General features: G+C 30.2%; 1 protein-coding gene and 1 long non-coding RNA gene across 4 annotated transcripts in view; one reads left to right on the top strand and one right to left on the bottom strand.

Moving 5' to 3' along the window:
- Positions 1-14,669, top strand: part of LOC121126690 (zinc finger MYND domain-containing protein 11) — a 27,375-nt gene extending 12,706 nt beyond the window's left edge. For all 3 annotated transcript variants that reach the window (XM_040721992.2, XM_071892059.1, XM_040721994.2), the window contains 6 exons: positions 904-1,152; positions 1,199-1,627; positions 1,707-2,360; positions 13,289-13,561; positions 14,246-14,407; positions 14,471-14,669. In XM_040721992.2, the coding sequence (XP_040577926.1) occupies positions 904-1,152; positions 1,199-1,627; positions 1,707-2,360; positions 13,289-13,561; positions 14,246-14,407; positions 14,471-14,593 (1,890 nt within the window). In that variant the 3' untranslated portion in view covers positions 14,594-14,669. The remainder of the gene's footprint in view (positions 1-903; positions 1,153-1,198; positions 1,628-1,706; positions 2,361-13,288; positions 13,562-14,245; positions 14,408-14,470) is intronic.
- LOC139906736 (uncharacterized) overlaps positions 10,773-15,149 on the bottom strand; it is a 20,559-nt gene continuing 16,182 nt past the window's right edge. The window contains exon 2 of the long non-coding RNA XR_011782558.1: positions 10,773-11,400. This is a non-coding gene — a long non-coding RNA (uncharacterized lncRNA). The remainder of the gene's footprint in view (positions 11,401-15,149) is intronic.

Raw genomic sequence — 15,149 nt, forward strand, 5'->3', positions numbered from 1 at the left:
AATCGGAAGAGGATGTTTTGGAAATTGCGAACATAAACTTTAATGTAAAATGTACATTATTCCAACCAAATTCAAACATGAGTTAGGGACAAGTTTTGTTGAAATACCATAAAGTTGGGTACATACTTTGCACATGAACCCCAATAAGAAATGGGGATATGTTGTTTTATCAGACCTGATGAAGTTCAGTCTATTTTTTTGATAATCCTTACGGCTCTAAATGTTATTGCAATTATTTGAGAAAGAAAGGAAAAACAAATGTTTGCAATAAGATAAATTGGTTGGTAGGGCTCCCATGGTTTTGAAGTTTTTTCTTTGTAAAAACTGGAATTGTTTTATGGATGAAAAAAAAACATACTGCCAAAAACATAAATGTAAAATTCAAAAAGTCTTCTTACATATTTTGATTGTTTTTATTCTCTTTTTCACATGGCAATACAACCATTTATACTTCAAAACAATAAAATAGTGGTTGCACCATCAAAATATTACTTAATTGAGTTTGTCTGCTAAGTCATCAGATTTTAACAGTAGATAAAATCTGTGGGTAATCTGGTATAGATAAGGTTATATCAACAAAATGCAATTTGATGCCAAGGAATATTTAGAATCTTTCATTAAGCAATATTGAAATAAAGTATATATTAAGAAATTTAATTAGTTAAATGCAAAATAAGTATTTATGTATTACAATCAAAAGTGAATTAATTTAACTTTTGGAACATAGCACACAAATAAACAAACTTATCAATTTATGTGGAAGTTTTAAGGTGTTGTTTTTTTTTTGTCCACTTCATATTCTCATAATATATTACGTTTTTTTTTTAGATAATTATGTTATTCCTTTCTTTTAACTTTAGTTTCATTTTTTTGGCATATTATTTCATGAATCATTTTTCTTAGGCTTTTCAAAAAGTACACGAAGTCAGTAATAAGAGAGATCGACGAGATTTAAATCACTTGTTTCGTCTTATAGTTATGAGATCTAAAAAAAAACTACCGGAGCGCATTTATGCGCGAGAAGTTCCTCAGCCTCCATCCAAAAATATAATTGATTCTGGTAATTTGCAAAATCAATTAAACTTGTTTGATACTAATGGAAAGAAACTAGAAGAGGAGCTGTGGAGAGCTTCATTTTTGCTTAAAGAACAAGTATTTAAATAAATAAAATAAAATAAATATTAACACAATTTTGTAGATTGATTTTTCAGAAATTGAAAGAAAGTGCTTAGCCATTGAATATCGTGACTTGGAGGAATTCAGGGCAGATTGTCACCTTCTTATTCACAATGTTGTAATTTATCATGGAGTGAATTCTCATGTGTCAGACTTGGCTCGCTCTGCTTTTCGCGATTGTATTAGAGATTTGAGAGATTTAGAAGCATGTAGGGATTGTTTTAGGTACTCAATAGAACCAGAAGATGATAAGTATTGGTTTTGTAAACCCTGTCGTCCTCTTCATGAACTAGTTTATGCCCGGCAAAAAGGATTTCCTTATTGGCCGGCTAAAGTAATAAAAATTATAGACAATATGTATGATGTTCGATTTTTTGGTGGATATCATCAGAGAGCCTTAGTTGAAAAGAACCAAGTTCGCTCTATTACGATCAATATTCATTCATTACAAGTAAGTGCCTACTTGATTGAAATATAATGATTTTTGTTTCATTTTCCCAATGTCTTTAATTTTTTATTATCTAATCAAGGTTAAACGGACTTCTGCTCTCAACAAAGCGTGTGAGGAACTTCGGAAGCATCAAGAGTATTTGATTAAAATTAAGGAGGGTTTAGATTTAACCGAAGATCCTTATGGCAACCCATTTATTACAAATGGTATAAAAGTCGAATTTCCAGAATCTGAAGGCGAAGAATCTGAAGATGGTTTGCCTGAGGAGGGGCATTACCCAGGCGAAGTAAACCAATCTCAAAAAGAAGAAGATGCTGATATATTGAAAAAACCTAATTTTGTTCCTGGAGAGGCACCAATTCTTAACCCTCCATCTGTTACACATCAAGTATATCAACAACAGTTTTTAGAAACTATTGGTCAGCAGGCTACACAAATTACTCAACAACAAACAATGCCATTAGTTAGTGGCACCCCTGTATCTATCCAAACTCTTCCTCATCAACAGTACCATATTGTTCATCATCATATTCCACAACAACAAATGAGGTTAGTTCCTGTAAATAATGGTAGCTCTGCTGTTGTAAATCTGACGACTCACGATGGTAATCAGCATTTAACAACTGTCAATGCTGATCAAGCAAATCTTATGACTTCATCTGGCCTTGTACACACTACTTTAACGACGGATACTATTAAAAAGAAAAGAGGTCGTCCTAAAAAATCGAAAAGGGTGAGAAGCTTATATGTTATATTCAATTGTGTTAAATGAATGAATACATTTTAATGTTATCTTCGTAAAATATCATTTTTTATATCCCATTTTTTTAAAATTAAACCTAATATTTTTAACCCTATGTCACGGATTAAGATGAAATAAGGTTAAATATATAACTACTTAGCTTAAGTTTAAAATTTCAATGAAATCACTACTCATGGCTATAATCTGAGTTTTCTTAGCCACATAGAGGATAGTTAACATCAACCTATGTATTACATGGAAATACGTACTCTCTGGATTGATGTAACGAAGAGTGAGTAAGATTCCTTTAATTCCCGTCGAAGAATAATTAAATTTAAATAAATTGAGTAATATTTTTGTTTCTTTTCTATGTTTTTTTATGACTTATTTTATTGCCTTATAATAATAAGGTTCAAACTTGTGAGTAAATCGTACTCATCTGAACATTAAACTATTGAAACTGATGGACTGAAGGATAGTAATGAAGAAGAAAAAAAGTAGATATCCGTGCAAAGTGAGTACGTAAGCACTTAATTGACCCCAGCTTTAAGCTCATTAGTTATGTATTAACAGAGAAGTTATTCAAATCCGAAATTCATTCCCAATTTTTGCCCAACATTCACCTCAACCCCATCAGATTTATTTTATAAATCTACTGTGTGCGTAAGTGCCTGTTGCAAAATCTATGTTAATCTAAATACATAAGCTCGCTGATTTTTTTACTTCACTAATTTATAGAGTGAAGTAATTTAAAGTTTAAAACTTCATCCACAAATGCTATGAAACGGTCTTGATATTTTTTCATGAGTACGGCCTCTATATTTTTTCATGAGCACGGCCTCTATATTTTTTTCATGAGTACGGCCTCTATATTTTTTCATGAGCACGGCCTCTTTGAGAGAATTCTAAATAGAGTAAAGGAGTAGAATTGGAGACCCTCTCTACTACGCTCCTCCAGAAATAGTCAAACACGTGACAATTTACTACTTAGGAAATAGGAAACTTGGGCGAAAAATAATATTAAGTTTGATTGATGTATACAATTGCATATTTTAATTCAATTTAGATATAACATGGTTTGAGATTCGACCCCAGTTTCACTGCCAAAATTGGAAAAATATCAGGTTTCGAATTATAATTTGTAATACATATTTTCTACAGCAAAATTCTATGCAGAATTCAAATTTGAAGTCAGAAATACAAAATCTGCAATATTTTTTTAGATATTCCCATTTTTGTACAAGTCAATATCAAGTAGCTGCTGGTCATGTGTCTGTGCAATATCACGCGTTCCAAAACATGGATATTTTATGTTTCTTCGTTAAAAAAAGAAGAAATATTAAACTTTCTGAGATAAAATTAAGCGCATCAACCTAAAGGATACTTTTTCAGGTTAAATTTTGAAGTACATAGCCATTAACGTTTTTATGTACCATCTATTTTAATGATAGACTGTATTCTTCACACGTCAAAAAAATTAGGTAGTATGGATAGTATTTTTATTTTTTTAAATGTTTTTGTACAAGAAATATCATCAAATGCTATCAATTTAAAGCTTATTTATTTACCATAAAATGATAGATAAATCAAACCTGTTGGCCTTTCCTATTAGTTAATATGACTACTTAAAACCAGGTATTTATTAAAAAGTGTTAATTTTTTTATTCTTGTTTGTGACATTTTTCAATCGGCAATTGCATAAAATTTATGGAAGAAACAACTGAACTGACAGTTTTATTTTAAAATCCTGGCCACTATCTGTCCTTTTTAAATTAATAATAGTATTTAAAATATACATTGTAGATTTTATAGGTCTACAAAATTGGATTTCGAATTTTTGTCACACAAAAAAGTCATTTTTAGGCAAAATTGGTGACAAATTCAAATTTCTTGGCTAAACGACACAAACTGCAGGATTGAAACATATAAAATCATAATTTTAACTGATATTGTTACCATACAAAAGACTTATTAAACAATTCTCAATCATTATTTTCTACCCTAAATATTTTTTTCACGTTTTTGGCAGCGTAACCGGGGTCTTATTTTCAACCATATCGTATCATATAACACTACACAGTAGTATGTAGTTTGAATCTACTGCCGACGCGTTTCTAAGCAGCAAGGCCCCCTTCTAATAAGCTAAAATACATTCTGACACACGAGTTATGTAGATGAGCTGCTGTGGCCCAAGGCAGTTTAAATTCTTGCGCCGTCGCGACTCTGAGCACGAAGGAACCCTTTTAATATGTCAAACTACAGCCTGGCTATCAGGTTGTACAAGGGATGCGTTGCACAAAAGACTGTACAAACTCTATCGCATAAGTGTTTCTAAGCACCAAGGGCCCCTCTTAATGTACTATAATACACCGTGCCAACGATTTGTGTATACGAGCTACTACACTCCAAATTATGGTAAATTCTTCCACCGCCACTTTCCTTAGCATTAAGGAATCCTTCTAATATCTTAAATACACCTCGGCCATCAGGTTATGGAGGGAAAGTGCTGGGCCAAAAGGGACTTACAAAATCCACAGCCGCCGCTTTTCTAAGCACCAACGACCTCTTCTAATATGCGATGATATACCCTGACCCTTGGGTTGTGCACAATCGATCCCTTAAAATCGTACATGTACAATACTGCATTAGTTCTTTAAATGATAAAAGTATGTAGGAGTTCGGCTTATTTAGGTGATATTAAATATTCATCATAGTATCTAGTATTTTTATTTTCGTATAAAGGAATGATCATTTTTACTTAGTTAAAATAAAGATATTTAAATCTTAATATTGGTGATCCCAACGTGATATCATTGCAGATTTGGAGTAGATATTTTCAATAAAAAGTTATTCCGAGATGAGCCGTCCTTAATTTCAGAAATATCGAAGACTCAAGACATGAAATTGAAATATAATGATGTATTTGATAATAAAAGTTTCATTGAAACTTATCCAGCTCACGGAGTTGAACACCATATCGAAACGAAAGGTCCTCCTTGCTTTGCGAAATCACGCAAGTTAGATGGTGAGAAGTTAAATTTTGTACGAGACGAAATCAACGATTTGTTAAAGAAAGGAATCCTACGCTCGTCTTTTTCTAATTTTTCTTCTGGTATTCACGTCATTCCAAAACCCTAAGGAAGCTGGCGAATGTGTGGCGACTATCGTCAATTAAATTGGGCATTCTATTTCATCGAAAGGTTTTAGGACTCTAGAATATAAGATAAATGCAGTCCAAAAAAGTACCAACTCCAAAATCAAAAGATGCATAGATTTTCGGGCATGGCACAATATTACTCTCAGTTCATCGAATTGTCTCAATGGACAGTTCATTTATACCCCCCTGTTAAAGAAGAATGTAAATTTTAATTAGAATACAGAACATGAACACGCCTTTCAATGTATTGGAAATATATTTGTATTTATTATTATTATTAAATAATATGGACGAATGTTTGCAGGACACTTAGGATCGCAGGAATGAAAACAGCCTCGTATCATCCAGAGTCTAACGGACTCATAGAACGTTTCCACAGATCATTTAAGACCGTGCAAGTAGCACGAATGCTGGAAGAAAAAGAAGACTGGATCTATGCACTACCTGTAGCTTGATGGGGATTGAGGAACTCTGTACCTATAGACTCGGGCTCTAAATATTCACCTTTTCAGTTACTCACATACCGCTCAGGATCTATGGCCTTTAATTTCTTTACCGTGTCCACCTTTACTTCTGGCAGCCTCGACGTCGAAAGTTTCTTTAAAACAATGGAGAAAATAATAGACGTTCCTCCGAGACACTTTAATAACCCATTAACACACATATAAAAAGATACGAATTCGTTTTTGTTAAAAATAAACCAATAAGAGTCTCTTTCTCCTAATTTCTTGGGCCCGTTTAAGGTGATTGAGAGGCAATGAACTGACAATGTCTCGATGGATAGACTTCGACCTGCATTTGGAGTTCCAGCGTCTCCGACTATAAGATGCACAAGATTTACAACTGGAGAATGGTCTATTTGTTTATTTATCAATGTTTTTTATGCATTTTATTGTGTGTTACTACCTAGACTATCTCTTTACTCACTCTGTCGTCTAGGGGGAGTAGTGTAGGAGATCTACTTGTTTAGATGGTATTAAATATTCATCATAGTACCTTATATACTATTTTCCTTTTTATTTTCGTATAAAAGAATGATCCTTTTTTTCAATATTAGGATCCACCTATCACTACATAATTGATGTGGCACAACTTTTTGTAATTAAGTTATGCGTATATGTTTTTGTTTTTTTCAAAAATGTAGTTGCAGACTTGACGGTCAGAAACTTGGGGCTGGTTGTTACCGTTCAGTCGATGGTTTGAACTTCTTTGGTTAAGATAAATAGAGGCTTGTGCTTGATTGAGCTTGGTAAAAATTGTCTGTATACATCACCACTAAAATTCAATTTCCCTCTTCTCTCCTTTTTAAGTATATGGGTGATCTCATAGAAATGTATGGCAAATAATTTAGTCTGTGACAGCTACCATACAAAATTTTGTCTATATTTGGATGAAACACTTTTTTTAGTGATGAATCTCTGCTATAGAGAAGAACGTAAAACTCGTTTCTCCTCAATATGTATATTCAAAACCTCAGGTTTGGCCCAAAATATATATTATAATCTGGACCCTAAAAAGTGTAATAATCGTATTTTTTCGGCTTAGTTGGGATTCCTTATAAAAGAAGCGTAAATATTATAATCTGGACCCTAAAAGTGTAATAATCGTATTTTTTGGCTTAGTTGGGATTCCTTATAAAAGAAGCGTAAACATACAGGGTTCAAATTATTAATAGAGAGTTCCAAGGTTGTTAGAATAACTGGAGTGTCCCTGGAAGGATTAGATTAGATATAATTAATTTGTATATACTTAAATATTTATTGTACAAATTTGAATTATAACACACCCCAACCCACAGGTTGTGCAGCTGGGTCCGATGTGTGACAAATTCAATAGTTGCAGATTCTCTAAGCATCAATAACTCTTAATATAAAAAAAAAAACACCTTGGTCCTTAGGTAGTAAAGGTGAAATTAATATTCTTAGAAATATAATATGTATGTATTACTCTAGTTAAGATTTAAATATCTATATTTTAACTGAGTATAAATTATCATTCCTTTATACGAAAATAAAAAATCAAATCGCAAGATCAAATAGACAGACTGCAAAGAACCCTTGTGTCCTCATAGTTATACGAACCAAGATTTATTGGAACCTGAGAAGATAGTCAAACAAAATGGCTGTGGAGTTTGGTTTTTGTGCAGTTCTGTACTCCAGAGAGTCCACGAGGATCGAAATATATTAATACTCAGCTGTTCTTGGCAGCACTCCTTATAGAACGAAGTCTAATTTTACGCAATGCACGGAAATTATCTCATCAAATGTTAAAAAAGTTGAACAGGATGCCAAATTCAACCGACAGAATGACTGCAACATAGAAATTCCAAATATTGAGATTCCATCAGATCTAAGGACAGTTCTTAAATCTAAATTTGCAGTTTTGGGAATGGTTTGGGGCCGAATTTTCAAGTCAAGGATTCAAACTTTCGATTGTTTTTCTAGAAAGTGTTGTTCTGTTGAACCAATACATCTCCGAAGTTATGGATGTTATGGTTCTTCTCTGGAATAAATCCGGAAGAACCAGAGCAATAATCTTATTTTTCAGGACAGTCAACAGTTGTCATTATTATTTAACTCCTGAGGAGTGAACTTTCTTTCCTAAATAGATTGTATTATAATCATAAACTGATAGAATATTCTTCGTTGCAGGGTTATAATTGACTAAGTTATTGTGAACTTTGAATCTCCCCTCATTTAATATCATATACAGAATCAAGCCGGCTGTGCTTCTGTTCGGCCCGTATTGCAGCCAACATTCACAATAGAGGGGGTAAATATTGAATAAAAAGTTTAAAAATGATTAAATTACTAACTTTTAAAAACGGCATAAAATAAAAATATATATAAGGGAAAACGCCTTTTAAAATTTTCTAATCTTTCACTCCTCATCCTGTAGATATTTATAAAGACTATATATATATTCTTGTATTCGTCATGGATTAATAAATAAGCACAGAGTTACTGGATATGTCCTCTTTGTGGGCTTTTGAAAAAAAAAAATATTGGTCTCTTGTTTCACACGATCAACCTAGTGCCCAACAACGGTTGAATCAAATATTACAGCAAATACAACAACAACAACATTAATTTAAATATTACATATTAAGTAGGTTATTTAATTAAAGTTATCAAAATTTTGAATAGGAAAAACAGTAACTAGTATAATAAATTGAAAAACTAATGTTGTGTCGACTGTTCTACTCTACTTGAGTCAATGATGTATCTACTCCACTCAAATAGTGATTTGATTTTCACATTCGAAAAAACTCAAGTTGAGTTGGCTGATTTTTATCAACAAAATCATAAAATATATTGAGTTTCGTTGCGTTGTCCCTTACGGATTTTCTAATCAATCACAATTTAACCATTTTATTGGTTTAAATTAGATAGATATTTTTTATCAAATTTAACGATTCCAACTAATAAATACTGTAGTTATTAAAAAATTTCGCTCAATATGGTTTCTTCACTCGCCATAAGAAGAAACTTCTAATAAATATGAAGGATTTTGTAGATCTGACCAAGCTAGAGATCTCCCTTTATTCATTTTATGTATATTTCCTTTCTCTCTCTAACCTTTAGTAAATCGACCTTAAATTAAGAAAAACAGCTACCACAAATATTGAATAAAAAATATTTCTTAGTAATACTGCAAACATTCAAAAATCAAAACGATAAAATTTCATCCATTTTGTTTTCTTTTTGGGTTCATAGTGCGTAAATAATGTATTGTGCCTTTGTCATTGCCTCATCATTTTATTTTATTTTATTTTAGTTCGTTGACGAGAAATCTAGGTTTTGGTAAAAATTTTCATCCATCAAAGCATTGACATCCTTAACGGTTGATGCCCATTCTTGACAATCGACTACATTCTCACATTATATTGTATGTAGTTTTAATCATATGTTATAGAAAACCTTTATTTTCTTGACCGATTACACTAAACAGCAAAATGCATGTATTGAAACGTCCACCAGCTAAAACTAACATTTATTATTGTTATTTAAGCTGCAGAACACGAAAATGAGAAAACGTTTTTTTTTAAATCCGTTTTTTTTAAAGAATAATTTCGATTCGGAGCCATGTTTTGACTCTAACGAACTATTTAAATTAAAATATAAGTTACAATTAACTTATAAAACATTTCTACATATGAAAGACTGATAAATGATTTAATATGTTATCTCGATTACAATCCCTAATGTTTTTAATAATACCAAAATCAAGTGAAATAAAAGATCTTTTGGAAGCTATTATTTTTTTATATTTATTTCAATTGCTATATTTTAATAGCTAAAACTAAAAAATAAACCTTGTATTACAACTTATATAGAAAGTTGATTTTGTTAGATATTTTCACTTGAAATTTAGATATTCTATTGGAATATTTAATAAATAAACAATACAAGTTTACCTGAAAAAGTTCCAAAATTAAACATAAATACATTGATTAGATCAAGGTAATTTGAAATGCAAGGTATGTCAATTACGCTTTTTGGACTGATGCGTGTTATCCTTTTACTGTCGGTGTGCTGTGACGTCAAAGGAGGTATAATACTAAATTAACCAATTGATTTAAACATGCGATTATAAAGAGACCTATCTTAATTATTAATACTAAAATCTTTTCAGTTTTTAAAAATAAATATACCATAAAAATAATAGTTTTTGGAGGAAAATTGTCTACATTTGGAAAACATAAAAAATATACAGATTAGTTCAAAAGTTGCTATAAATATTAATACGAGTATATAAAAATTGAAATAAAATAACTTTAATTTAACAGACAAAATTAGTTATTTTTCTAGCTAGTTTCCTTTTTTACTAGGTTCTTGTTTAGTTAATTTATATTTTTTGGTTGAATAAATTTTCGAGAACGTAGAAATTTTTTAATAACTTCATGAAGTTCATTAGGATATTTATTATGAATAATTTTTATAAGTTTGCCCATAACAAATGAATTAGTATCTACATAGTTCCGTGGAAGTGATTAAATTCATCTTCAATTTTCTATGTATTAGTCCCCCTTTTGATGGAGTTTAAAGCAATAGACTATATGGAACATAAAGATTGCAGGTATGGATTCTTAATGTTTGAAATTTGTGGAGGAGACATATAACCACATACACAATAACATATATAAATATCTCTTCCTAACAGTTAATTTTGTTAGTAATACTTGCAAAATCTCCTTTTTATAGTTTTCCATTTTCATCTTCGCTACCAGATTCTGTGTCCTTGAATTCTTTTTTTTTTTTTCTCTCTCTTTTTTGTGGTAAAATCAGAGTCTTCAATGCCTTCAAACGTTTCATCTGTAATACATTCATGATTATTGCTCTTCAGTTTTTAATCGTCGTTACTTGTTGAATCATGAAATGAGAGTAATTGATGCATGTAGACTATAATATTTTCGTTACACTGATTACAATAATGCCAAATCGATCCATTGATTTTACTACATTAGGGTGAGAGTTAGATTGTCCAATATATCTAATTTTTGGAAAAAAGTTTCTTAGACAATCCTATGATGTCAACATATACGAAAGCTGAAATTCGTTTTTTAAACCTTCATATAACGCCGTGATCGACTTTGTTGAAATAATTATGCCTCTTTGGCAAGGCTTTAACATTGCTGACCAATGATATAAATCCTGTGTTTTTGATATCAACATATACCAAGTTGTAATAAATGTATCGCTCTAGCCTTTTATTCGTTTTTTTCTTTTTCGCTAGAAACTACTCAACTCTACATATATCTCAAAAAGGTGGTGTTTGTCTGTGTGTGGTTTCAGAAGCTTTTTAATATTTTTTTCTCATTGGACCTCTATTATTTTTATGATAAGAAGAGGTTGTTGATATTGTACAAAAATTCTGAAAAAATCAGGAACAATCAATTAATTTAATCTTGGATACGTGATATACTAATAACCAGGGTTAATAGAAATACAAGGCTAGACCATCAAGTATTTGGGCTTGCAAGAATTTTAAATCTGATATATTGTACCGACTGTTGGGCAGGACAGGCATATTTTGAAAAAACATGCAACTACTCATCTACTATGATATCAATATTAATTGCGTCGTGGAAGTCAAATATCAGACGTACACGCGTTTGGGTATAACCTTATGTTTCTATTAACCTTGCTAATAGCGGTATTTTATGAAAAATTTCAATTATGAAAGTTTAGGGTGTAAAGCCCGAAGAATAATTTGTACCATGATTATTGCAACCATAAATGTTAAAATATGATGATTTAATATATTAATCTGAAAACAAATTATTTCATTTTCAGAATATGTATATATCTACATATGTATGTAGTTATATATTATTCATAAATTGTGTTAAGTTTCTATATATATATATATATATATTAGAATATACATGATTCCAAATATTCAATTTGTTATTGGATGATTTTGATGTTGTAAAAATATGAAAAAACTATAATGAATTGAAGCAGTAAAATAAAAATTCAATAGTATTTCATTCAAATGTCGATGGTAGAATTGAAATATTCTGTTACTCAGAGTTACCATCTTTTTAATATATAATTTCAGGTGTGAATATTTTACTGCAATTAAATTAAATTCATGACATCATTAGTTAAATTACACGTAGGCTTATTATTAATCGAATTCCTGTACATAATCTAATTTACGACTCCTAATGAGTTGTGAAACTTCTGTTAATCACTGCAATGAATCACATTTATGATTGCTGGAGCCATTTATAAATGGGAGTTGAATCAAGTTCACTAATAAGACCTTTCAAAGTCTGAAAAAATACTATGAGTTATTTTTATCCTAAAATGGAACTATTGCAAACCATTTCAATTCACAATGTTCAAATTATAACACATCGTTAATTTGAAAGATCTTGTAACAATCTTAGCCTCTTCAGAAAACTATATAAAACATTGCTTAATAATCGTGTCTATACATGCTCTTAACGTTGGTATTAAAATTTTCTCATTTTACTCGATGTCAGTTAATTTATTTTAATAGACTTTTTAAGATGCGTTGTCTGCGACAAATGTGTTAGGGGAGGGGAGGGGATGTAGTGAAGATATATGGTTTAATAACTAACATTTAAATATATGATATAGATTTGTCTAAATATAAAAAATACAGTGCAATAACAACACTTTCTCTAACTGTAGCTATTCCATATTTTAATTAGAAATACCTTATAATTAACGTATTTAAAAATGTAAATGTAAAAAACCAAAATCAATTTTACATTTTCTAAATAATAAAATAATTCGATTTTAAAATAAAGTAAAAATGTATATTTTGAAAAAAATTAAATATTAGTAACATCTGAAAATTATATGATAACATTTTCTTTTCCAAACAAATTTTATAGTTCTTCCGTTTATAAGAAATCCTAACCAAAAATATTAAAAAAATGGAAATAAATCTATAGAAAAAATAAGTAAAAAATTTCTGAATTTTGAATGATATAAAATCATTTGTATTGAATTATATTGTCTCGATCTATTATGTTGAATTTTATTTTATTTATATTAAAAATTATATTTCTATTTTTGTAAAAAAAAAAAAAATCTGGTAGAAGCAATAATATATACATACTCTGTATAGTAATATATATATATCACTTCGATTTAAAAAAATGACCCCATGTGTTGTTTTCATCATTTGTCTCAAGTATCACCTGCGTTTTATACATACTAAAACATTAATTTATTGGTTTAAAAATTCATTATTCATTTATTGTCTCTATCATTTTCTTTAGGAGGAGCCGGAAGATTTTGTTTCATCTTCAAGTCAACAAGAAGCTCGTTTTATTAATGCTGGAGTACAAACACCCTCAAAGTTACTAAAGGCATATTCTAATACCAATGGTGGAGTTCTTAATAACTCTGCTTCTGTTTCTTCATCTAATGTAGTTGTAGCATCTGAGATGCCACAACCTTCCCAGACTATTTCTTCGGCAGCAAGTGCTGCAGCTGCCAACTCCTCTAATCGTCAGCTTAATGATCGAGAATTGAAGGAATTTGCTGATAAGGTAATTTACTACCTAATAACATCAATAACAAAAGGATGTGAAATTAGATACTCGTTTGCTAATTTTATAGAAGAATCTGCAAGATGATGTATTATGGATGCATGTTATGTTATAGTACTTTTTTGATTTCGATTTGCTAATTTTTTAGTTTATTTAGTAAGTTTGATGTAATATATTGATTTCAAGAATAGTTTTAAACTGCATGAGTGATGGTTAAAAAAGTCCTTCAAAACAATGGGGGAAAAAGACGTACTAATTATTGTTCTTTATATTTTTCTTGCTCCTTTTAATTCAAACGATCAATAATGCATTATTTTTAACAGATCCACTCTACTTTTAAAAGGATTATTTCTATAAGTTTTTTCAACTTTACATTATTTCTTAAGATTAATAGATCCCATATGTAGTTCCTAATCACATTTAATATTGAAATAAACTTATTAAAAGTAGTTCAAAAAAGTCCTTGCAATCTTCTGCAAGTGCCAAACATTAAAACTAAATACCAAAAAATTGGATTAATACTAAAAAAAAACTTTTTTGAAATCATCTATCAAACTTCACAACTTTTGAAACTGTAAAATTTTTTAAGCTTGTGCTGCTTAGGTATGTTTTCTGATTCTAATATAAATATGGTATTTTTCTCAACACAAATTTAAGCTAAATATGTTAATATGTCTAATTTAGCTACGTGTGGACTTTGAGCAAGAAAAAAAACGAGCCGTAAATGTTGCAACACGTAGTTTAGAAAGAGATTTAGAAAGACTCAAAGCAGATCATATTACTGAAATTGAAGAACTGGTCGATAAACATAAACAAGAAATATCAGAAAACAAAAAAAAACAATGGGTATAATTTTTTTCTTAGCTACATCTATGAATATTTAATTATTTTTTTCTTCTTATTCTTTAGTGTTATCATTGTGAAAGTGAGGCAATCTACTGGTGTTGTTGGAATACTGCGTACTGCTCTATTGAGTGTCAACAAGAGCATTGGCACAAAGAGCATAAACGAATGTGTCGTAGAAAACGATAAATGATACTCTATATTATTTGTTTATACTACATTAATATTAAATGGAATTATATCAATAAAGTATTTAATTCGTTAATATTTGAGGATTATTTATGTTAATGTTATGTAATAATTTCAACATGATTATATGAACTTTCGTATTTATTTAGACTATTTTGATAACAAACGAAACGAATTCTTACTTGTGAGGAAATGAGAATAGTGTATCTATTGAAAAAAATTCCACGGTCCCTCTCTGACGAACGATAAATATTTTATTCACTTCTTTCTGATACTTAAAATGGCCCGAATTTAGTACTAGTACTTTTCTAAATTTTGAAAAATCAATTTGTGATTGCAAGAATTTTAATCACTACACTGTATTACAAATGTTCCTCCAACACTTACACATTTGTGCAATACTTTCTTGGAATGCCTCATCCCACCTCAAGTTTAACTTCCGAGTATTTTGTAAAATAACATTTGTCAGAAAAAATAAAGATTAAATTTACTTTCTCTTGGGTCACATGTATAACCTAATGTCTTTTTTTCTTTTTCGAATGTAGTAACTAACCTT

Source organism: Lepeophtheirus salmonis, chromosome 12 (assembly GCF_016086655.4).
Source record: "Lepeophtheirus salmonis chromosome 12, UVic_Lsal_1.4, whole genome shotgun sequence".
NCBI classification, from domain to species: Eukaryota; Metazoa; Arthropoda; class Copepoda; order Siphonostomatoida; family Caligidae; genus Lepeophtheirus; species Lepeophtheirus salmonis.